The sequence below is a fragment of the Falco naumanni genome, chromosome 11 (genome assembly GCF_017639655.2).
Source record: "Falco naumanni isolate bFalNau1 chromosome 11, bFalNau1.pat, whole genome shotgun sequence".
NCBI classification, from domain to species: Eukaryota; Metazoa; Chordata; class Aves; order Falconiformes; family Falconidae; genus Falco; species Falco naumanni.
In genome coordinates this window covers 29,475,181-29,497,778 of record NC_054064.1, presented here as the reverse complement: position 1 = coordinate 29,497,778, position 22,598 = coordinate 29,475,181, and the positions used below count along the sequence as shown (strand labels likewise).

Genomic DNA, 22,598 nt, shown 5'->3' with positions numbered 1-22,598 from the left:
TTCCTTAAGTCAGTGCAATTTTACCTGTGTTCAATTATCTTCCCCACCAAAGGATAACTGTAGATTAATTAGCATACTTAATCAACCACAACTAACATGTAATTACACCTAGATTTAATTATTCCAGTCTGGTCTAAACACTAGAATGAGACTTCATAAAGCTTAATTCTTAAGTGAACCAGTGTACTCCCAGTACATTTTTATGGCCATTCCTTGTTACCACTGACAGAGCTCTGTTAATTTCAGTTTCTCCATCGCCTCTATGTTTTAATATCCTACAAAATTTGGAAAGATGACACTAAATTCCCCCTGTTTCTCTCCAGCTGCTTTTAAACATTCACACTGCTAATTCAAGTGAAGCTGTATGTTCTTGTCAGTGGGTTGTCAGCCACTGTTGCATGAGCTGAGGGCTCCTGGTGGGTCTCTCTGCTCCCCTGAGGTTCCCCCAGTTTGGGAAACCCCCGGTGCGCTGCGCTGGAGCACTCCACCGCCTCATGCTGCTCACCTTGGTGACTGGTACAACAGTATTTAGTTTGTCTTAACCAAACCAAGCCTATATTGCAGGGGAGGGAGGAGAAGAGACACTAATCGGTGTTAGCCCGGACAAGCAGTTCTTCTCTTCGCAGCGGTCTGTAAAGAACTCGATGAGCTCTGCAGGCTTGAGCACGCTCACCAGTCACCCACTGCTAGCTGTAGTGAAGGGCTGCCGTGTCACAGCCTCCCCACTGAAATGCAAACTGTCCAGTTCCCCAGCAATTACGAAGATATCTTCATGTTTGACCTCTGTCAAGTTGCCTGTTCCCCACTCGGCTGGATAAAGGAGAGAAGCCATGTGGAAGCCTGCTCCTCATCCCTAGCCAAGGTGGACTGTTTCAGACTAAAGCTTTCCCTGTCTGCTTTGAGCCCTTTAGGCTTTGTTCTGGTTCCCCGTGGGGAAGCTGCCAAGATGAATACAGCTCCACGAACGGGTACTAAGGGAAGGGCTCCTACCTGCACTGCTTCTGCAACGTGCTGCTGATGCTGCTAAAGTAAAAACTGGCTTTCAAGCAGCAGAATATGACTTCCTGGGAGGATACAAGGAGCTCCTCGCACCTGAAAGGACTCAAACCCAGCAGCCCTCATCCATGAAGTGCATCCGCTTGCTTGCAGCTGATGCAGAGCAAAACTAACAGGAAGGGTTGTCTGAGCATCCCTTGAAAAGGGCAAAGGCCTGAGGATGCAGGCAGATAATGTGGTTGCTGCTGAGCTCCTGCCCCTCTGCTGAGCACCAGCCAAGCTCAGCCGCCTTGGGGCAATGCGTGCTCAGCGGCAGGTGCTCAGGTGCTGCTGTGCACAGGGGGCACCTTTCCCTTGACCTGGCAGGACACGGTGCCATGGGCCTTTATTCACCATTCACTCTTCAGTAACCTGTTCTGGGCAAGAACAGCAGCACCCAGAGAAGGACTTACCTCCTCTTTAAAAGATGGGTGTCTGGCCAAGTCACCCAAGTTTCCTTGATAATCACTGGGGAGAGAAAAGCACCCCCTGAGGTCAGTCTGCCCTTCAATCACAGCCAGCCACCTGATGTGGGATTTCTGCCAGGGGCTGCTCTATTCAGAAGACTCACCAGCTGCCTGAAACTCAGGAGGACTGCCTACCCTTGCTTTGGCTCCAAAGACTTTTGTCCTCTCCCAGGGGTGCCAGTAATGCATCGGGGATGGTCATGGAGGAAGCTCAGAGCTTGACCGTTCCCGCATCCCTCTCACTGCTGTGCCCGTTCACTCACTTCGTTCACAGTAAAGAAGCGGTAGGACTTTCTGTTGAATATCTTGGTGGATGACCAGAATGGAAGTTGGCTGGTTTCTCAGCAGGCTTTGCGTTGTAGGACCCTGTAGGAACCTGTAGAACCCCACTGCATACTGTGCAGAAGAAAAGATGTTTCAGTTTGCTCATAAAAAGAGCTGCACAACATTGGAGAGCTGCCCATCCATCCACCCATTCATCCACTCATCCATCGGTTCCCCTGGAGCCTAATGCATCCCCACCCTGGGCACCCGCTGCACCACCAGGGATGCCAGTTCCACCCTGGAGTGCTCCCAGCCTGACCTGGGTGTCCTGGATCATCATGGGCAAAAAGTCCCCATGCAAGAAGCTGCTTCCCAGTAGGCACAGACAATCTGGGAGGTGAGGAGAGCTACACCGCTAAGCCCAGCTCTCCCCACGCATCGGGGCAAGGCTGGCCAGAGGCCTCACCTGGCTGCCCATGTCCCTAGGGAGCGCCTGCAGCCCCACACTGGCAGCTCTAGTCCCTGAGTGCTGTAGGGATGGTGGCAGTCCTTGCCATGGCAGCCATCACTGTGGCACCCAGCATCCCGGTTGCCCAGGGAAAGTCCCCTCCTGGCAGCAGTTAGGGCTGGTAGACAGCAGGGTCAAGTCAGGGATCCTGGTTGTAACAGAGATGCCAGGGTGCAGGGGGTGTGCAGTAATTTTATATCCCCCAGTAACTTACCGAGGGATGAATCTAAGCCCTGCAGCTTTCGCTTCACTGGGCATAAAATCATTGTCCTGCAGTGGTGCAGTTACAGTAACATCACCGCAGGGAATGAAAGTACTCAGGAAAGTTAGTCAGCCAAGTGTGTGAGCCAGCACCATGGGCTCACGGACCCTACAAGCTGTGCAAGAGCATGGCCAGGGTCAGACGAAGTGTGCCACCTCTCTGTGCCAAGATCCCAAGCCCAAACTGCAAATCCAAATTCGGCCACGAATGACTTGGTCTCCCACCTGCCCTGACTTCTCCTCCTTAGCCCTGGCCTGGTGCTACCTGGGGATGCTGCTGAAAGAAACATTTCCCACCACCCCAACGGGGATCTAGGACTGTGGCTTCTCTGAGACTGACCTCCTAAATCGCTTTGGCAAGGGGCTATCCCCAGCGCTGCCATGCCAGGGACTGATTTGAGGCAGCTGTCATTGCTTGCTTGGTCCTTCATTCATCTTCCCCCCATGCTCAGCATTTTTGCTCCTGGAAATCCCCCAGGGCAAAGAGAGGAGGCCCTAGAAGAGAGCCAAGACCCTCGGTCCTGGCATATGCAGGATACACCCCGCTCAGGCCACACGTTTGGCCCTGATGGCATAAAGCAGCCTCCAGCAAAGCATCAGGCGAACAGTCTGGTGAAAGACTGCAGGGACAGCAGTACCTTTATTAGATTCCCCTGGCACAGCTGGAAAAAATAAGGAACACAGACAGGCTTTCAGGCACATAACCCCTGAGCTTAGCCCCACATTCAGTCCTGTCTGCTGATTTAATACGAGATATCAGCTTTCCCCTCAAACCATGTCTCTTGTCTAGCCTTAAACCCTCCCAGTTAATTTGCCCCAGTGAATCAATCCAAGATGGTTTTGTCCCTTTGATCAGCACAGCAGGCAATAAGTCACTAATGGAAACGTGTTTCACTTCTCTGGCTCAAACAGGCAACAGAAACAGCGAAAGACAACCCTGCTGTCCTGAACCACCTGGCAAATATCTCCCACTTCCTGGGCAAGCAGGAGATGGCCAAAGGGATGTGCCACATGGCACTGGAGGTCCTGCAGAACCCACAGCTCTGCCAGGCATACTGCACCCAGGCACAGGCATGGGCAGGTCCCCCTCCTGCAGTGACCTGTCCTACTCCTCCAGCTCCGAGACAGCCACAGTGCTTCTCCCAGACAGCGTTTGCATTGTTTGTTTAATTGTGGTGAGAGACACACAGGGAGAAGTAACTGCCTGAAAAAAACAGTGGAGGCTGGTCTGAGAGGGAGGTTGCTACCTGGCAGCCAGGAAATCCAGCTCCAGCACTGAGGTGCTGAGGGACTTCCCCAGGTCCCTCTGGGCAACCTTTCACAGGATGCTGAGTCACCTTGCAGAACTGGCTGAACCATTTAATGACTTTAATGCTCCTAAATCGCTCAGGAGCATTGAAAATGTGCTCTTTAATCCCTTGATTTTGCCCATTTCCAGCCCCCTGTAAACATGAGTGCACATTAATGAGTATTTCCCATTAAAGAAGAATCATGAAGACTTACCCCAAATCCCATTTTTAAATAAAACAAGGACTTATTCTTACTTCCGTATATTTAAATAGGATTATTTAACTCCTCATAAAATGAGGCTCAGTGAAATGAAATTTCCTCCTCTAGTGGAGTACTTCAGTATGTGCTTACAACTGTTCTTCAGAGATGTTTAACTTCCTTTGAGCTCAAGGTAGGATGCTGAAAAGTGCAGTGTGGAGGTGGTTACTGGGTGCCAGGTGGTGTCTGTCTGCCAGATTAGACTGGAAGAAACTGAAATGACATAAGAAAAAGGCTTTTGATTTCTCAGCCCTTCTTCAGGCGCACTCCTATGGCCAAGCGGTTCAACCTCTGAACACATTAGGGCATGCTGCCCCCATGTCCTGAGACTGAGCCTGGAAGGGGGAGCGGATGGGCTGGTTGCTTTCGAGGACCCCATGATCACCAAGAACCAAATTCACAGCCCAAGTCAAGAGGACAAGCAACATCTCAGCGGCTTGCACCACTTTTCCATGAGCCAGCCTGAGGTCCCACTTTGGAGACTGGGATGCTGGTGCTGGGCAAGCTGGCCTGGCTTGGCACAGCCAAGGAGCTGACCTGATGCATGCCAGTGGTTTGTACTCATATCATTTCATCATCATCAATCTGCAACTGGGCACAAGCTGATGAGTTTCTTCTGGTCTCTAGATCTACATGAAGATGCGTCTGCAAGATCTGGAACAAGATCTTGGTCCTCAAGGTTTGTCTGTACCTAAGGACAAACCTGGACATGGACCAGGTGAGGATGGGTACATCATACCCCTGAGATCCCAGGGAGCTCCTTGCAGCATCCCCATGTTTTCATTAACTCTCAGCCCTAAAGTCAGACCACAAAGACTGAGGGCACTGGCCCTCAGCTGCCTCTCCCTGCTGTTGGGCTCAGCTCTAATTACGTGCAAGGGAGATGAGGGGGTGCAGCAGGGCTGAAAGCAGGAACAGGGAACAGGGGAGTTGCTGCAGTTGACATCAGCCTTGGCTAGGAGGGAATTCTGAGAGTTTACAGGAGTGTAGAGCTACCAGGAGGCACTAGAAACAAGAATGGAAGCAGGAATCCATCCCCATGTGGATGCTATGGACATGGTGCTGAGACATGTCAGCCACACTCCCCTCCATTATTCCCCTCCACAAAGCCCAATGGGGAATGTCATCCTCGGAGGCAGCTGTTGGGCTCTTTTCTCCTGACAGCCCCATTTTGTCCTGCCCCGTCTCTATTTACTATTTCTTACTATTACATGAGGGTGGGTGCTGTGCAAGAACTTCCTAGCAGATGAAACTCCTGGACAAAGCCATGGAGTTTGACTTGGGCGATACCGTTCCTGAACTGCAGCTCTTCAGTGGCAAATGCCTATGGCTTAAAAGCCAGGAAAAACCATCGGTGCTTCCACTAGCATCAAGTGCTTCAAGCGGGCCATCAGACTGAAAAATGCAGGCTCTACCAAAAGCCTGCAGTGCCTCCTGAAGCCACTGCTCATGCTCTTTGGTCAGATGAAGCTGAAGACAGAAACGCTGATGCAGGAGGTGGAGCGGTGGGTTAAGAAAGATGAGGAGAAATTCCCATGGTAGCACCTGCAGCAGGAGCTGAGGACGGTCTCTTGCAACCGCCCACCGGAGGTGATCCAGCCATGATCACCCAGGGGAGGACAGAGCTGGTAAAACTGCTGTTTGAGATTATGAAGGTCGATTCTTCCAAGGGCAGGACGAATGAACAGTCACTGTCCCTCTGAGCCACCAGGGTGGCAGCAGGTGCTGCGGAGTGGCTGGCTGTCTCATGAGCTGTCAGGACCTTTTCAGTTTTCTAAAACCTTATTAAAAAAGCAAGAGACAAATCCCTTGTGGTGTTAGCCCTGTAAGAGCTGCTGTCCCTGGCACTGGTGGCCACCCACCGCCATCCCCTGCCTGTGCCCGGCTGCCTGCTCAGGTCCCTGTGAACCTCCAGCCCCCATCCTGGGTAGGTGTCAGAGAGCCTGGGGTGTCCCCTGCTTCTAACACGTCCCCAGCACCAGGCTGGCAGCACTGTGAAGCAAAGGGCTGCTGTTCCTGCCCTTGCTGCAGGGCCGCTGGATTTTGGCAATACTGCAGCAGGTGGCATCCCACTGGACCAGCCTCATAGCAAGCGATTAATAAAATTGGATGCATTGTTAGTAGTTTTTAAGAACGAATGAGTTGTTGATGGTTAATTCAAGATACAAGCATTTCGTTATGTCCTGCTAAGCGCTTCCCTTAGCAGCAGCAGGTTCTTTGTTGAAAAGCCCCACCACAAGCTGACCTTCACCACAAGCAGCACCAATTAGGGGAAAGGTAATTCTGGCAGGGGGAGATTGTGACCCCCGACTCAAGACACCCCCTGACTCAAGAAGCAGCTGAGCCTGAGCAAGCAAAGTAATTAATGTGAGCCGCGAGAGGGTTACTTGACAAATAGGAATTCAGACAAACAATATTAAGTGATGAGGGAATTATGCAGCTGGTAACCAAGGGGGCTGATGCTTTTGCGTACCGAAATGTACAAACAAGGGGAACTGCGGGCAACCGGTGCGCGAGGGGCCGCTCTGCAGAGGGCCGCAGCGCGGGGACAGGACCAGCCTGCGGGCCCAGCGGTGTGCCCCGCTCCCTGCCCCGCCCGCAGGCACCCACCCGCTCTCACGCGTCCACCCGCTGGAGCCTGGCACACCCACGGGTGCCCCGGGTCGGGGAACCCGTCGACGCCCCCGCTACCAGGCCCCGCTACTGCCAGGCCGCGCTGCCCCGCCGACGGAACCATAGAGCCGCGGCCTGCCCCGCCCGCGGGCGGCGCCACGCCGCACCAACTTCCGGCTTCCGGCGGGCTGCGGGGGAGGTCCCGCACGTGACAGGAGGCGGTGGTTTCTATTGGCTGGTGGCGGCGGGGCGGGGCGTGCGCGTGGTGGCGCGCGGCGGTGCCGGTGTGCGGGGGCCCCGTTAGGTCCCGGGGCGTGCACGGCCGGGCGCGCGGGCAGGGCGCGCGTGGGGCGCCGGGGCCGCCCCGCGCAGGGGGTGGGCGCACCCCGCCGGCCGCGGGTGGGCAGGGGCAGCCCCCGCCTCGCAGGCAGCGCTCCCCCCCTGCGCCGCCCCGCCGCGGGCCCCGGGCCCCCTCTCGGCACCGTCATGGAGGCCCTGCTGCGGAGGTGGGGGCTCCCGGCGCTGAGGGCCCGGCGGCAGGGCTGCAGGCTGCGGCACGGCGCCTCGGGCAGGGCGAGGCGGCTGCTGTTCTCGCAGCTGTTCCAGCCCCGCAACCTGCAGGCGGGCGGCGAGGCGGGGTGGGACGGCAGGCCCGGGGAGCCCACCTGCCGGAGCCAGAAGCTGATGCTGCAAGCGGGGCTCATTCACCCCGCCAGCCCCGGCTGCTACTGCTACCTGCCGCCCACCGTCCGCGCCATGGAGAAGCTCATCAAGGTGATGGACGAGGAGATGCAGGCCGTGGGGGGGCAGAAGCTGAACGTGCCCAGCCTGAGCTCGGCGGAGCTGTGGCGAGCTAGCGGCCGCTGGGAGCAGATGGGACCGGAGCTCTTCCGGCTGGTGGACAGGCATGGCAAGGGCTACTGCCTAGGCCCGACGCATGAGGAGGCGGTGACGGAGCTGGTGGCTGCTCAGAGCAACCTGTCCTACAAGCAGCTCCCACTGCGTCTCTACCAGGTAACCAGGAAGTTTCGGGATGAGCCCAAGCCCCGCTTCGGCTTGCTGCGCAGCCGGGAGTTTTACATGAAGGACATGTACACCTTCGATGCCTCCAAAGAGGCAGCTCAGCACACCTATGACCTGGTGTGTGACGCCTACTGCAGCCTCTTCGACCGCCTGGGCCTTCCCTTTGTCAAAGTGCAGGCGGCCACGGGCAGCATTGGCGGCACCGTGTCCCATGAGTTCCAGCTTCCGGCAGACATCGGTGAGGACAGGCTGGTGCTGTGCCCTGACGGACATTTTGCAGCCAATGTGGAAACGTTAAACAAGGAGCAAACGTCTTGCCCCACATGTGGGGAAAAACTCACCCAGACCAGAGGGATCGAAGTGGGGCATACGTTTTATCTGGGCACCAAGTACTCCTCAGTCTCCAACGCTGTCTTCTACTCCCCCCAAAACAAACTCCAGCTGGCAGAAATGGGTTGCTATGGCCTGGGTGTCACTCGCATCCTGGCGGCCTCCATCGAGGTGCTCTCTACAGACGACAGCATCCGCTGGCCGAGCCTTATCACACCCTACCAGCTCTGCTTCATTCCCCCTAAGAGAGGCAGTGAGGAAGAGGAGGAGGGAGCCATGCTGCTCGAGCGGCTGTACGAAGACCTCGCTGAAGTGCTGCCCCACCTCACTGGTGACTCAGTGCTGGATGACAGGACACAGCTGACTATTGGCAAAAGGCTAAAGGACGCCAACAAGCTGGGTTATCCCTATGTGGTCATAGCTGGGAAGAGGGTTTGCGAGGACCCCCCGGTCTTTGAGGTTTGGAATCAGAACACCAGTGAGGTTTTGTTCCTCACCAAGGAAGGTGTCATTGAGTTGCTGAGTAAAGTGCAAGTCCTTTAAAATTGCCATCTCTGAGTCTCTCATGATTGCTGCACTAATCTGAACAGCCCTGGTTCCTTTTCAAGGGTGTGCAGGTTGTCAGCAACGGTTCTGGGTCAGTGGAGCTGAATCCAGCTCATGTCAGAGCTGGCCACAGTATCTTGCAACCACGCTGGGTGCTGGGGTTGACCTGGGGTCAGTCCACATTCTCCCACAGAGCTGGGGCTTCTTCTCCCTCTGGCTACCAGCCCCTACAAGCAGCTTTTACCAGCGTGTGTAGCCTCGTGCAGCTGTGGGAGTGCTGGCAGGATCAGCCCCTCATGGCCCAGTTGGGGCAGACAGGCTGGCGACAGCCTATGTCAAGCACATGCAACAGCTGAGGCTGCAGGAGCAGGGATGGGAGGGCTTCCCTCACCCTTTTCAGGTGCTAAGTTCTCAGCATGAGGAATTTTAAGAGGGAGAGAAAGGAAGGCGCCTTTTCTCTAGTTGCATCTTCTCTTTGGAGACACCCAAGCTCCGTGGTAGAGGTTCATCTTAATTAAAGCAAAATGTTGAACTCTAGAGCCTTGCTCACCTTGAAAATGCCACAGTGCTGCAAATCTACAGGAACTGAGGTGAAGAATGGTGTCGGGCACCCTCCCCCCATTCCTGCAGCTGGTGAGATGCCTGGATCTGCTGGCCTTGGGTGGCGACGCTGGTTTTGGGGACACAGCCTCAGAGCGGTAGAAAATCTTCGCAAAATACTTAACAAGGAAACATGAAATCTGGGGACCTGCAAAGCCTGGGTGTGAAAATGTCCAGGCCATGTTGTTGCTTATAAGCTGTAAGTAACCCTGCCCCACAGGGTGGTGGCATCCCACCTGTACGTGCTGCTGCAGTGTGGGGTCATCGGGCTGGGCCCGGGGCTCCTGTGAGGAACAGCTTGCCGCTTTCCCAGCGGCACTGACAGGTGCCATCGCCCCACAAGCGTCCCCTGGACAGGGAGCTCCTTGGAGGGTGTCGCCCAGCCCTGTGCCAGCTCCTGGGTCCGAGAGGTGAACACGAGCAGCAGTGGTGCCAGTCGTGTAGGGCTCTGTGGCAGACCCACGCTCGCCACATGCTCCTGGACCAGAGGAGGCCACCTAGTCCTTCTCCCCGTCCCAGGCAGGATCAGTCCCATTTGCCATCCCCATGGGAGGTGCCACCAAAACCTGAGGCTGAAACCTGAGGTGGAAAGCGGGCCTGGGGGGCGCTGGGGCCGGGCCTGGGAGCGGTGGGGCCGGGCCTGGGGGGCGCTGGGGCCGGGCCTGGGAGCGCTGGGGCCGGGCCTGGGAGCGCTGGGGCCGGGCCTGGGAGCGCTGGGGCCGGGCCTGCGCTGGGGCCGGGCCTGGGGGGGCGCTGGGGCCGGGCCTGAGGCGGGGGCCGGGCCTGGGGGGCGCTGGGGGCCGGGCCTGGGGGGCGCTGGGGCCGGGCCTGGGGGGCGCTGGGGCCGGGCCTCGGGGCGCTGGGGCCGGGCCTGGGGGCGCTGGGGCCGGGCCTGGGGGCGCTGGGGCCGGGCCTGAGGCGGGGGCCGGGCCTGGGGGCGCTGGGGTCGGGCCTGACGCGGGGGGCGGGCCTGGGGGCGCTGGGGCCGGGCCTGACGCGGGGGGCGGGCCTGAGGCGGGGCGGTCGGGAGGAAGACCGGCGGGGCGGCATGGCGGAGGCCGGGCCGGGCGGCGGAACGCCGCGGTACCGGGGCGCTCTCCAGCCCGACACGTGGGAGCAGGTGAGGCGGCGGGGCCGGGGGTGCGGGGGGCCGGGCGGGCAGGGCTGAGGACGGTGTGTGCCCCCCCGCAGGAGCTGGAGACCATCCCCATGTTCATGAAGCGGTGCCCGGCAGAGATCGACGCGGCGCGGCAGCCGGAGCTGGCCTGTCTGCAGTCCCTCCTCTTCGACGAGGAGCAGGGCCCCGCAGGTGGGCAGCCGGGGCTGGGCGGGGGGGGCTGCCGGGTTGCGCCCCCCGGCCCGGCCGGGGAGAGAGCTTGAGGTGGCCGTGGGGCACCGGGGAGCTGTGCCCCCCCCCCCCCCCCCCGCTCATGCCCTGTCCTCCCTTTCCGTCCCCTGCAGAGCTGGCCAGGATGTACAAAAACGAAGGGAACGAGTACTTCAGGGAGAGGGACTACAGGAGAGCCGTCATCGCCTACACCGAGGGGCTGAAGAAGAAGTGTGAGGACCCAGAGCTGAATGCCGTGCTGCACACAAACCGAGGGGCTGCACATTTCTACCTGGGTAACAACCTGCACCATCCTGCCTCAGACAGAGCTGGGAAGGGGGGGCTCTGCCACCCAGAGTTGCTTTTTCTCCCCGTTTTGGGTTTTCTTTTTCTTAACTTTTTTTGTGATACAGCATACTAATGGCTTATGCATGAGAAAAAGACACCTTGAACTCTGAAGGCCTGGCTCACTTCAGAGCAGGGCTGCACACAGGGTTTGTGGTTTGTTCATTGCACCTGTTACCTGCTGCTCGAGCCTTGGCTCCAGAAGAGGGCAAAACTTTTTTTTTAGAATCACAGAATAGTTTGGGTTAAAGGGACCTTTGAAGGCCATCTAACGTAAACCCCCTGTAACGAGCAGGGACATCTTCAACTAGATCAGGTTGCTCAGAGCCCCATCTGACCTGGCCTTGAATGTTTCCAAGGTTGGAACATCTACCACCTCTCTGGGCAACCTGTGCCAGTGTTTCACCACCCTCACAGTAAAAAATTTGTATCTAATCTAAATCTACACTCTTTTAGTTTAAAACAATGGTTTGTTCTATCACAACAGGCCCTGATAAAAAGTTTGTCCCCATCTTTCTTATAAGCTTCCTTTAAGCTGAAGGGCTGTGGTAAGGTCTCCCCAATGCCTTCTCTTCTCCAGGCTAAATAACCGCAACTCTCAGCCTTTTCTCACAGGAGAAGTACTGTGGCCTCCTCTGGGCCCGCTCCAACAGGTCAGTGTCTTTCCTGTGCTGAGTGCTCCAGACTGGATGCAGCACTCCAGGTGGAGTCTGGCCAGAGTGGAGCAGAGGGGCAGAATCATCTCCCTCGCCCTGCTGGCCACGCTGCTTTTGATGCAGCCCAGGGTACAATTGGCCTTCTGGGCTGCGAGCACACATTGCTCATCCAGCTTTTCATCCACCAGTACCCCAAGCCCTTCTCGGCAGGGCTGCTCTCAATCCCTTCATCTCCCAGCCTGTACTGATATTAGGGGTTGACCCTAACCAGGTGCAGGACCCTGGACTTGGCCTTGTTGATCATTATGAGGTTCACACGGGCCCACTTCTGGAGCTTGTCTAGGTCCCTGAGGCGTGTGTCAGCTGCACCACTCAGCTTGGTGTTGTCTACAAACTTGCTGAGGGTGCACTTGATCCCACTGTCTATGCCACTGATGAAGATATCAAACAGTGGACACTGAGCTATTGACCACTACCGTCTGGATGTGTCCATCCAACCAGCTCCTCACCCACTGAATAGTCCACCCACCAAATCTGTATCTCTCCAGTTTAGGGAGAAGGATGTTGTCGGGTACTGTGTTAAAAGCCACGATAGATGCCGTGTCAGAAGTTCAGATAGGTGCCATCCATAGCTCTTCCCTTGTCCACTGATGTAGTTACTCCATCATAGAAGGCCACTAGGCTGCTCAGGCAGGACTTGCCCTTGATGAATCTATGCTGGCTGTCTTGAATCACCTCCCCATCCTCCATATATCTTAGCGTAGCTTCTAGGAGGATCTGTTCCATGATCTTCCTAGACACAGAGGTGAGGCTGACAGGGCAGAAGTTTCCAGGGTCCTCCTTTCTACCCTTTTTAAAGATGAGTGCAATGTTTCCCTTTTTCACCAGGGACTTCACCTGACTGCCATGACTTTTCAAATACCATGGAGAGTGGCTTGGCAGCTATGTCAGCCAATTCCTTCGGGACTCTGGGATGCAAGGTCCCACAGACTTCCGTATGTTTGTGTTCCTCAAGTGGTCACAAATATGATCTTCTCTTACAGTGGGAGGGACTTTGCTCCCCCAGTCCCTGCTTTGCGGTCCATCCACTCGAGAGGTGTGGGAAGAGAGATTGCCAGTGGAGACTGAGGCAAAAAAGTTGTGTTGTACCTTAGCCTTCTCCTCATCTGTTGTTACCAGTTTGCCAGTCTTGCTCATGGCGGGGTAGGAGGGCAGTACACTTTCTCTGACCTTCCTTTTCTGGCTGACATACCTGTAGAAGCCCTTCTTGTTAGTTTTCTTTGCATCCCTTGCCAAGTTCAGCTCCATACGTGCCTTGGCCTTCCTGACCCCATCTCCACACAATCAGGTAGCGTCCCTATACTCTTCCCAGGATCCTGTCCCTGCTTCCACTGCCTGTGCATTTTCTTCTTGCCCTTTAGTTTGACCAGCAGGTCTCAACTCATCCATGCCAATCTTTTGCCTTCCTTTCCTGATTTCTTACACCTGGGGATCGAGAGCTCTTGTGCTTATGGAAAGCATCCTTAAAGATCTGCCAGCTCTGTTTTGCACTGTTGTCACTGCGGGCAGTTTCCCAGGGCATCCTATTGACTAACTCCTTGAAAAACTGGAATTTTGCTTTCCTAAAATTCAGGGTCCTGACTTCACTCTTTGCCTGACCTATATTCCTCAGGACTGCGAACTCCACCAGTGCATGATCACTGCAGCCCAGGCTGCCTCCAATCCACGTCACCAATTAGCGCACTTGCCTTGGTGACCAACAGGTCCAGTATCGCACTCCCTCTGGCAGGGCTGATGCTGAACAAATTCATAGAGAGACTGGAAGTACAGGGGGATGCCCTGAGCTCAAAAATCTGTTGAAGCAACACATTTTATCACTTTCCTGGCCATGTCCTCCTCAAGCTACCACCCATTCCACCAACAGCACCTGCACAGCAGGGGGGTTGTTCTTGGCCTTTTAATGCCTTTGTGTTTTGCAGCTGGGAGATGGTTTGCTCACAGTCATGTTACTCTCCTGTATGGTTGATTCCTGTCCTTTCACTTCTTGCTCTTAGTTTGCCCTTTCTTCCTCCACTTGCCTCACAGTGACTGTAGAAACAGTGAATTATAGAGTCTCCATGTAAGCTGTTTTGTCACCTTGGGGTCTGGTTGGATTTTAAATATAAGTGAAAGGTTCTGAGCAGTTCTGCTTGCTTTATAGGTAACTACCGTTCTGCCCTCAATGATGCCATCCAAGCAAAAAAGCTAAAGCCCACTCATCTCAAAGCAATCATAAGAGGTGAGAATTAAAGCACATGTTACTGTGTGGAATACAAGGAACATTGTTTCAAAACAGCTTTGCACATGTTAGCTTTACTTCTGCTGTTATTGTTACAGGCCCTGGAACAGACTGTTGTTAGATGTTGCTTTGTTTCTCTGGATATTTCTGTGTGTTAAATAACAGTGTTTATAAACCTTAAATTAATGTGAATGGCATCGTACTTTTGTTTTTGGGCAACATTTGTTTCAGAAAAGTAAAGCCGTTACTGTAAGAGATCTTTTCCCATGTTTTGTTATTGCTGTTTCTTCCCAAAACAGAGCTCTGCATTTTCCTTCGGATTTTCAGTCAAAACACTATCCTCTTGCTCTTTGCTCCTCAGGTTCTGTATCTGTCAAAGAGGCATAGGACCGGTTTCTGTACAGAGCAGCATAACGTTTGCTATTTTCCACAGTACTGGTTTTTGGGGGTTGTTGGTTGGTTCCCCCCCCCCCCCCCCCTCCCCCAGCATTTCTCACTCCATGAAACTCACCGCTTTATTTTTCCTTACAAGACAAGTACTGAAATGTTAATTATAATGGTAAATTTTTGCTTGTAACAGGCACTTCTAGCATCATTCTGCTGATTTCTGTGACTAGATGAGCAAATGATATAAGAACTGCTGAAATATTTTAGATTTTATTCTCAGCTGATCTGCTGGAAGTCTACAAATGAATGTGACCATGCCAGACAATAGCTTGTGCCTGTGTGTGTGCCTCTTGAAAGCAGTAGGGCTAATTCTGTCTTTATAACCACCACCTTATGCAGTAGTTGTATCCTGACTCTAATACTAGAAACTTAAAATCTTAATCCTTCCAGGAGCTCTCTGTCACATGGAGCTAAAGAATTTCTCAGAAGCAATAGCATGGTGTGAGGAGGGCTTGCAAATAGATTCAAAAGAGAAAAAGCTTGTGGAAGTGAGAGCTAAAGCTGACAAATTAAAGGTAAATATGAAGGCATTCTAGCATCTGCAATGCTTGTTGCCTGCTTTGTGTCAAGAAGCACTTCGGGATCCTTGGTTGAAGAGTGCTCCGTGCAAGTTTCTGTGTAGTAGAATATCCCTAAACAGAACTGAGTGGTGGTTCTGTGTCATGTGTGTTGTTGATGTGTAGGGGAAAAGGCTGGAGGGACCCTTCTGGAGATCTGAACTGATTTCTCCACTCGCTGGCAGGGTAGAGCAGTGGTGGGCATTGACTTGCTGTGTGTGACCATGGTGCAACCTTTTCTTACATGTAGCGAGCTGAGGAGCGGGATGCAAGGAAAGCAAAGGTGATGGAGAAGAAGGAACAGTGTCAAAAGGAAATTCTGCTTGCAGCAATAAAGGTAGGTCAGTGAGGGGGTTCGGTTTTGTGTGGTTTATTTTGGTGGTGTTTTTTAAGAGCTTTCTAGTTTCTGTCTCAGAGGTTGTTCTCATATGCAGGCTTTTGAGGGCTGGAGCCAAAATACTGACTTAAAATCATGATTCTCCTTATCTGCATGGCTCTAGCCCCAGCTCCCAGGTTTGCATATTCCAGGTAACAACCAATGCAAAATACAAACCCAGAGTTAGGAGAAGGACTCAGCATCCAAGAGAGTGCTCTGGCTGCTGGGCTGTAGCATCACGCTGGCCCAGTGAACATTGCTTTCTTTGCTGCCGATGGGCATTACTTCAGTGGAAGGATAGAAGGACACCACCCAGTAGGGTAGAGAAGGGAATCAATCCTGGATCCTCTCCTTCTTTGGTAAATGTTTGGGCTACATTAAAATATGTTGGGCTATTAAGTAAAGTCGGATCTCCTTTTCTGCCATTGTCTTTCCGAAGAACAGAGTGAGCTTTCTTCAGTTCGCTGGAAAAGTGGATGTTCTCAGGAACTGGTGCACATAATTGCACCCTGAAGTTATGCCTGCTAGGTCCCAAAGAACTGGATTTCAGATGCATCCCTTTCCCCGCATGCTCGCAGTCTCTTCTCTCAGCATGCAGGCTCCACTGGTTTCCCGTCTCTCCTCAACCATTTTATGAGGAGTCTGGGTGTCTGGCTGAGGTTCTGGATTCTACTGGCTAGACAAGTCACCTGAATCTGATACTGCAGGAAGGCTTTTGACGGCATGTTTAAGAGCTGATTCATTAATAAGAATGACACTATTTGACCTTTTACTAACTGCTAATTTTTTGCTCTTATTCTCCCCACCATGCCTGTTTATTTTTTGGTTTCTTTGGGTTTTTTTTTCTTCCTCTCCTCCAGGAAAGAAATATCAAGCTGGCTCTCAAGCCTTCAAATGAAGAAGAGGAAATATCAGGTGGCTTGGCTGAGATATCTTTAGATGGTTTCCACTCTGACAATGCCACAGAGGCAAAGGTGCACTTAGATGCTGATGGTAACTTGAACTGGCCTGTCCTCTTTCTGTACCCTGAGCACGAGCAAACAGATTTCATTGTGGCTTTTCATGAGAACTCCAGGTAAATGCAGTGTCAGCAGAATTCTTGCATAAGGGAGATGCTTGAGTAGATGAGAACAGACAGCAAGTGAAGCACTTCCATGCTAATGAAGTAGTTGCAGATTTGTCATCTTATAGCTGACCCTGCTTTTGCGCAGGAGGTTGCACTAAATGACCTCCTGACGTCCTTTCCAACCTAAATTATTCTGTGATTTACGAATGCTGCTTTAAAATATGAGGGCCAAAATTTTGATGTTACATAAATTTATAGCACAGAGAAACATGTCATATTCAGCCAGTGTGATTAAAGGGGCTTACAGTGCAAGCTTAGACCAGTAGCCAGCAATACCTGGGACCTATTCTGCATGCATAGATTTTGGAGGTTCATTAAGGTGCTGTTTTGAAACCCTCGAAATATATGGTCTCAGAGAGAAGATTAAACTTAAAAATTATAATAAGCTTCCAAAAGAGACCTCTTGTAACCACCAGTGACCCCATAGGTTTCCTTAGGGCTTACAGCAGGCCGGACTGAAGTGCTGCAGACTTGTCAGACTATAAGCAAGTGTCTGGCGAGGTGGGGATTCCACTTTTCTTGATGTTAACTACAGTTTCCGTTCTTGTAATGTTGAACAAACTTGGAATTTGTAAGGGGTTTTTTGTGTGGAGATATCTGTTTCTCAGACCTACTACTAAGTTTAAGACTGAAAATCACAGCACAAGCAGATTGTGGTTCTTATGAGATAGTGTTCACTACACCTTTTCATGACCAAAGGAGGTGAAAATGGGTTCTTAGAACAGGCTGGCCACCAACACTCCTGAGGTACCAAAATAATCAAGCCTCAGACACACAAGCATATTCTCAGCACTCTGATCTGGTGAAGTGTAGTGCTAATGGGACCGTGCAGAAGCAAAATTTTAGACAATATGTAGGGTGTTTATTTTGACATCTTTTTCAGTGTGAAAATGAAAAGTTAATCTGCTGTTGCACTGCTGAAGTTTGAAACCAATAGCATGAGCTACAACAGGGCCTTGGTCTGATTGCGAAAGCAATGAGTTTGAAAGAAAGAAGCTATTAGTGATCAAAACTTATTTTTAAGTCTGTTGGCTAATTTGCTGATGTATTTTTACCATCGTTCAAATGCAACTGTACGAATTATTGAAACTGAACACTTTGTGTAAGCTAACTGAGTGTATTTTGGCTTTTAGGTTTATTGATCATTTAATGGTGATGTTTGCTGAGTTACCTCCTTGGGACTTAGAAAGAAAATACCTTCCCTGTGATCTTGAGGTGAGAAGTTTGACTTTCCTTCTATTTCAGGGCTGTTGTGGGTTTTTTTCTTGAGTGAGTGTATGCAAGCAATGGCATTGTTACCTGTTTACCATACTTGGATGTGAAATAAGGATCTGGAGAGCTACATTCACTAATAAACTCATTTTCCAGATGTGCTGACATGGACACAGAATTCATTAATGAAATGAAAGTTCTTTTGTCTTCCACTTACGTTGTATCTGATAGCAGGTATTTATAGATATAGCTTAGATTCTCATCTTTGTAATGGTAATTGAGATTTAGACCATCAAGCTGGTAGGCTGCCTGCTTTTTTAACTGCATTGTGAAGTTGCTCAATACGAACGAGAAAACATTACTAAAAAATAGGTGATTTTCAGAACTTACTGGAGGTACTTAAGCACCTAATCCCATCAAGACAATATATGTCCATTAAGGCTTTAGCGAAGGTGGGATGCAAGTTGGCTGTGGCTGCAGTAGGTTGAGAATTTTTCAGAAATTGTACGTGGAGGGATATAGATGTTTATTTTTCATTTTCCACTTCAGTGTTGCATGAGCCAGGTGACAGCACAACCCTTAGTGCAGTGAGAAGATAGGTCCAAAAGGACAGTGGCTGTGTACTTTACCAGATTAACAACTGGGATTATAGCTCTGTGTGTATGTACAGTCTAACACAGTTGCTGGATATGAATCTGTTAGATCTACTCTGTTTTGTTCAGGTATCTTTAAACCAACTCAGTTTAGCTGATACCATTACTGCGTTTCACCTGGTAAAAAGCAGCCTGTAGATTTGGATTGCTTCTCTGTAAGGCAGTAGAGCAGCCAGTGTATTTTGCCTTCCTGCTGCCACTGCCATGAGAAGCTAAGCTGGTTTGTACAGGGAAGACTTGGAATTTACACAAAACAGTTTCTACATTGCTGAAGCTAGCATCTGACACAGTTGGGTCAAGCTACAGAAGTTTGATAAACGCCTAGTTGATATATAGTGTGCTGTTACGGGGCTTTCAACAGCTCAGTAGTTGGCTTTCATGTACCTTTTAGGTGTTTAATAACCCTCCAGAATTTCTTTCAGCTCTATTTTGAAGATGAAGAAAGAGGAGCAATGTACCAGCTGAACCCAGAACACACGTTGCTACAAGTGCTGCAGCACAAAAGGTAAGGCTATACCTGTTCATGTCCAGAGAGAACACGAAGGCAAAAAGTATGAGCTTTGGGCTTTAAGTGCAGTTTGTTTTCTGATTTCATAGTCCTAACTCTTCTCTGGTTTAATAGTCCTAACTCTTGAAGGTGTAAAGCAGTCAGACTGCATGGATTTTGTGCCTGGCTTTAGTGACATGTATTTTTTTCCCCCAAAAAATGAATAACTCTTTCCAAGACTGGATGGAGATGGGGAGGGGAGTTGGGCTACACACAAACAGCAGCACAAAAGGGCTGTTTCAGATCCCATCTACACAGTACTACTTTTTTTAAAAAAAAAAAAGCAGCAGCATATAAAGCAAGCATGTTGAAGGTTAACAATGCTCTCACTGTTAATAATGCCGCATGAGCAGCCCCCAACACAGCATGCAGCATAGTTTCACTCTGAAACTGACTTTAAAGTGTTGTGCAGTTATTTAGAGAGAAGAATTTGCTGTTTGTGAAGCCAAAATGTTACTGTAAAGCCTGTGCTGTTAACTTGCACCATGTTGTAGCTAGCTGGAGAAAGCCTGCTGCACAGCGCTGGTGGCTTGGTCTGTGACAGTGGGGGCAGAGCTCTAGGTCCACTGCTGCGGGCTGTGTCTGAACTGTCACTCCATAAAACTCAGCAGCGTGCATAAGCCCTCAGATTTCAGGCTGTAAGGGCAGTTGCAAAAGAAACCTCCTTCCAGAGGGAGAATAACAGCTGTTTTAATTAGAAGTAGCTGTTGGGAGAAGAGTTGATTCATAAAACGCTCCTCTTCGGATGTGTGTAGCCCTGGCTCCAAAAGGCTCTGCTAATCAGCAAAAAAGCTTGTCACTGGCCTCTGGGAGGTCAGTCAGTCTCTGTGGAGCTGGGCAGAAGTCGCTCACTTTGCATGACACTTGACCAGCTACAGGGAAGCCAAAGGATTCCTTTTAATCTTTGCAGGTATTTTGTAAAGGCTGGGACTCCAACAGTTTTGGCATTTGTAAAGTCTTCTCCTTTCTCTAAGAAGTACTTCTCTGGCAAGAAAGTGCATCGACTATAATGAGCAAAAACCAAACGAGGAATCCTGTGCAAGAGGCTGCTGTTTGTTATCTCAGCTACAGACTGCAAACTTCTGCTTGAACAAAAATACCTTGCACACTTCAGGGGAGAAATAATCCTGGCACATGGGGAAACTTCCAGGAAGGCAGCATAGGAGAATGAAGGGTTTACAAGAGGAGATTATTTGTTTAAAAAGAAATCCAGCTGGCTTGCAGAAGGCCTCCTCTATGATAGGCTGCATGTGGTTTTGAAATAAACCTGAAGCAGTGCCAAAGACTGGCTGCAGTTGAAGCAGCAGCAGCTGGGAATGTACTTACCTGTGAAAAATCACTCATTTCCTTGGAGGTGGGCTGTAGTTGCTGGGGTTTAACAGCAGTGGTCTGGGGAGATACCTGCCTGTTGCAGCAGGATGGATGCAGTCAGATTCCTGCCTGGGATTAAGCAGCTGCTCTTTTTTCACCACTTGGCTCTGCTGCTGGCCAGGGTAAAGCAGAGCTCTTTGTTCAGAGCAGTATGTTTTACTGACCCTTTTGCTACCTTTACTGATTATCCTATACAACCTGGAAATAAACATGTCTATTTTAAGTAGACTGACTTCTGCCTAATAAATGAGACAATAATTTTTCTCACCTCATGAAGAATGACAAACAGTAATTCTAAACCCAAACATAACAACCTTATCCATTACACTAACCAGTACAGTCAACATACAGGGTCTTCTGGACTTCTGTATTAGCTTTCAGCACTTAATTAAAAGTAATTCTAAATCTCTCCTTTCTTTTCTGCAATCTCTCCATGACTGCGGAGATATGCTGCAGTTTTAGACACATCTAGTGCACAGGGCATTAGAAAGCTGTTCAACCATAGACACTCCTACTTAGATCGTGGAGGCTAGCCCCAGACAGCTAGCATTTCCATTTTGCTATTCCTAAATTTCCACAGCATGCACAAATACAGTGAAAGTATCTCCATCTGAGGATGCTGAAATTTTAATCTCCAGAGCTCAGAGTTACTTTACAGCAAGGCAGCAGGATGGCTTCCTTTTCCCAGAGTGTTGGCTCTGGCCAGCCAGCCTTGCGTCCCGGTGTCCCGCTCTCACAAAGTGGAGAGGTGAGCAGCCACGTAGTACAAGCTCAAACCGTTGCACACGATGCAGCAGAGGTTGCAGAGGGAGGACAGAGCGTGGTAGAGGGTGAACTGCTGGGACAGCTGCCGGTAGCTGGGGTTGGAGGCGCGCAGCTGCCTGCAGGACTCGCTGGTAAACAGCCCGACCTCCTGGCCGAGGCCGTGCCGGCGCTCAACAAGGTGCATGTCTGCCGCGATGTCGGAGGTGACCTGCCCAAACCACTGCGTGTTCAGCACTGAAGCAGCGACGCAAACGAAGAAGGCGATGATCTGCAGGGGAGCAAAGCCCGCTGTGAGCATCTCACACGTGGTGGATTACACGTCTACCCCAGCCCTTCACACACCAGGCTTGCTGTAATCTGGATGTTAACCCGTTTATTTTAACTAGAGCTGTGCATGGGACCTCATCATCATTTACAAACCAGTCTCAGTGGAGCAGAGGAAAGGATCTGGCCTATGGCCAGCTTGCCTTGTCAAGCGGGAGGCTACCTGGGTCGTTTGTTCATCGCTGAGCAGCTCGCTGGGGTGGTACATGGCAAACAGAGTCAGGTTGAGGAAGGCACAAGTGGAGCCAATGTGGAAGTAGTAGGGGAAGAGCTGGTGCTGGATGAAGCCATAGGTGTGGCGAGGGAGGTGGCTGCCCATCACAAACCCTGCAAGGGGGGAGAGCGGGTAGGTCCTGGAGGAAAGCCCCCTCCCCTGAGCCTCCCACCCAGGCAGAGAGCCACAGCGGCACGCACGGACCGCAACCTACCAGCCACGAAGGTCACCCAGATCTGCATTCCCCAGGAGGTGGAGAGGAAAAGCAGGTGCAGCAGTTTGATGGTGTTGGAGGGCTCTGTGTCGGTCAGCATGGTGTCCTGGACGGGGACAGGTCCCTTCATGTCAGCCAAGCCACCCCCAGATTCAGCACTGAGCTGCTGCTGCTGTTGTCACCTTGATGGATGCAGGCCAAATGCAGTTCGGCTTCCTGAGCCCACTTACTCGGGAAGAGCTTGGGAGCTGGCACAGCCCCTTCCCAGCCCCACCATCGCACACCTGACCTGGCTGCAAACCCCGTTCTCAAACCCCTTCTATCTGAGGGGCAGGGCACTGCGTCAGCACCCGGTAACCAGCCGTTTTGGGTGGACTTTCAGCAAAGTCCAGCCAAAGCCCCAGCTGACCCCTGGCAGCAGGAACATGCAAAAAGTCAATAAAAAGGGGGAAAGGAAAAGCCCTGAAAAACACGCCTGCCCATGCTGTGGCCATCAAAGAGGCCTCCTGGCCAGGGAGAAGTCCCCCTGTTTAAAAACAGCAACAGCTTCTGCACACTTTAACCAAAGAGCCAAGCCTGGGGGCTGGAAGGAGCAGGGCTGGCTGCCGGGCTCACCCCGCTGCCCCAGACCTCACGCTGGCACAATCAGCAGTGGGTGGAAGGAGGCTTTGAAGGAGCTGCCTGCTCCGCTGCAAGGAGCACTTTGGAAATTAATTAAAACAAAGCATCTGGGAGCAGCCCATCAATTCTGCCCCTTGCTTTATTCTTCCTCCTCCCCTTGGCCAGCCACCTCGGGGCATGAATTACAGCAGGGATAGCCTTGAAAGAGGCGCTGCCATCTAATTACATCCCTCTGCCTCTGCAAAACAGATAAATATACGCTGTGTTTTTATATATCAATTCCATGTATTTATTTAGGCATCTATAAAATCAGGTCTTCGAAACCTTTTCATGATGGTAGCATCACGTACTGGAGAAGGTGCTTGGGTCC

The 22,598-nt window shown here is 51.7% G+C and overlaps 4 protein-coding genes across 4 annotated transcripts; 3 read left to right on the top strand and 1 right to left on the bottom strand.

Annotated features, from left to right (window-relative positions):
• The first annotated feature begins 2,743 nt into the window (after positions 1-2,743).
• TTC22 (tetratricopeptide repeat domain 22) lies at positions 2,744-5,688 on the top strand. Its single transcript, XM_040610885.1, is given in 5 exon segments — positions 2,744-2,901; positions 3,453-3,606; positions 4,711-4,801; positions 5,349-5,440; positions 5,443-5,688. Coding segments are annotated over 5 exon segments (741 nt in total).
• Positions 5,689-7,060: 1,372 nt separating this feature from the next.
• On the top strand, positions 7,061-8,598 carry PARS2 (prolyl-tRNA synthetase 2, mitochondrial). The gene has a single exon (XM_040611194.1). The coding sequence runs from the start codon at positions 7,183-7,185 to the stop codon at positions 8,590-8,592; it is 1,410 nt and encodes a 469-aa protein (XP_040467128.1). The 5' UTR covers positions 7,061-7,182; the 3' UTR covers positions 8,593-8,598.
• Positions 8,599-10,200: 1,602 nt separating this feature from the next.
• On the top strand, positions 10,201-20,316 carry TTC4 (tetratricopeptide repeat domain 4). Its single transcript, XM_040610544.1, has 10 exons — positions 10,201-10,315; positions 10,387-10,504; positions 10,657-10,818; positions 13,724-13,801; positions 14,639-14,763; positions 15,056-15,142; positions 16,042-16,256; positions 17,441-17,522; positions 18,595-18,677; positions 19,630-20,316. The coding sequence occupies exons 1-10, from the start codon at positions 10,244-10,246 to the stop codon at positions 19,727-19,729; spliced, it is 1,122 nt and encodes a 373-aa protein (XP_040466478.1). The 5' UTR covers positions 10,201-10,243; the 3' UTR covers positions 19,730-20,316.
• Positions 20,317-20,701: 385 nt separating this feature from the next.
• On the bottom strand, positions 20,702-22,478 carry TMEM205 (transmembrane protein 205). The gene is made up of 3 exons (XM_040610545.1): positions 21,608-22,478; positions 21,343-21,506; positions 20,702-21,123 (listed from the first exon to the last, which is right to left on the bottom strand). Exons 1-3 carry the CDS (start codon positions 21,735-21,737, stop codon positions 20,824-20,826), a joined length of 594 nt encoding a protein of 197 aa, XP_040466479.1. The 5' UTR covers positions 21,738-22,478; the 3' UTR covers positions 20,702-20,823.
• Positions 22,479-22,598: the final 120 nt, after the last annotated feature.

What these genes read in the sequence shown, in the direction of transcription:
- TMEM205 (XM_040610545.1), bottom strand. Translation starts at nt 21,737, where the DNA reads ATGAAGGGACCTGTCCCCGTCCAGGACACCATGCTGACCGACACAGAG. An exon ending in CTGGGTGACCTTCGTGGCTG is followed by an intron (nt 21,507 to 21,607) that starts GTAGGTTGCGGT and finishes CCCCCCTTGCAG; the next exon opens with GGTTTGTGATGGGCAGCCAC. An exon ending in GCGATGAACAAACGACCCAG is followed by an intron (nt 21,124 to 21,342) that starts GTAGCCTCCCGC and finishes GCTCCCCTGCAG; the next exon opens with ATCATCGCCTTCTTCGTTTG.
- TTC4 (XM_040610544.1), top strand. Translation starts at nt 10,244, where the DNA reads ATGGCGGAGGCCGGGCCGGGCGGCGGAACGCCGCGGTACCGGGGCGCT. An exon ending in CGAGGAGCAGGGCCCCGCAG is followed by an intron (nt 10,505 to 10,656) that starts GTGGGCAGCCGG and finishes CGTCCCCTGCAG; the next exon opens with AGCTGGCCAGGATGTACAAA. An exon ending in TCTCAAAGCAATCATAAGAG is followed by an intron (nt 13,802 to 14,638) that starts GTGAGAATTAAA and finishes TAATCCTTCCAG; the next exon opens with GAGCTCTCTGTCACATGGAG.
- PARS2 (XM_040611194.1), top strand. Translation starts at nt 7,183, where the DNA reads ATGGAGGCCCTGCTGCGGAGGTGGGGGCTCCCGGCGCTGAGGGCCCGG.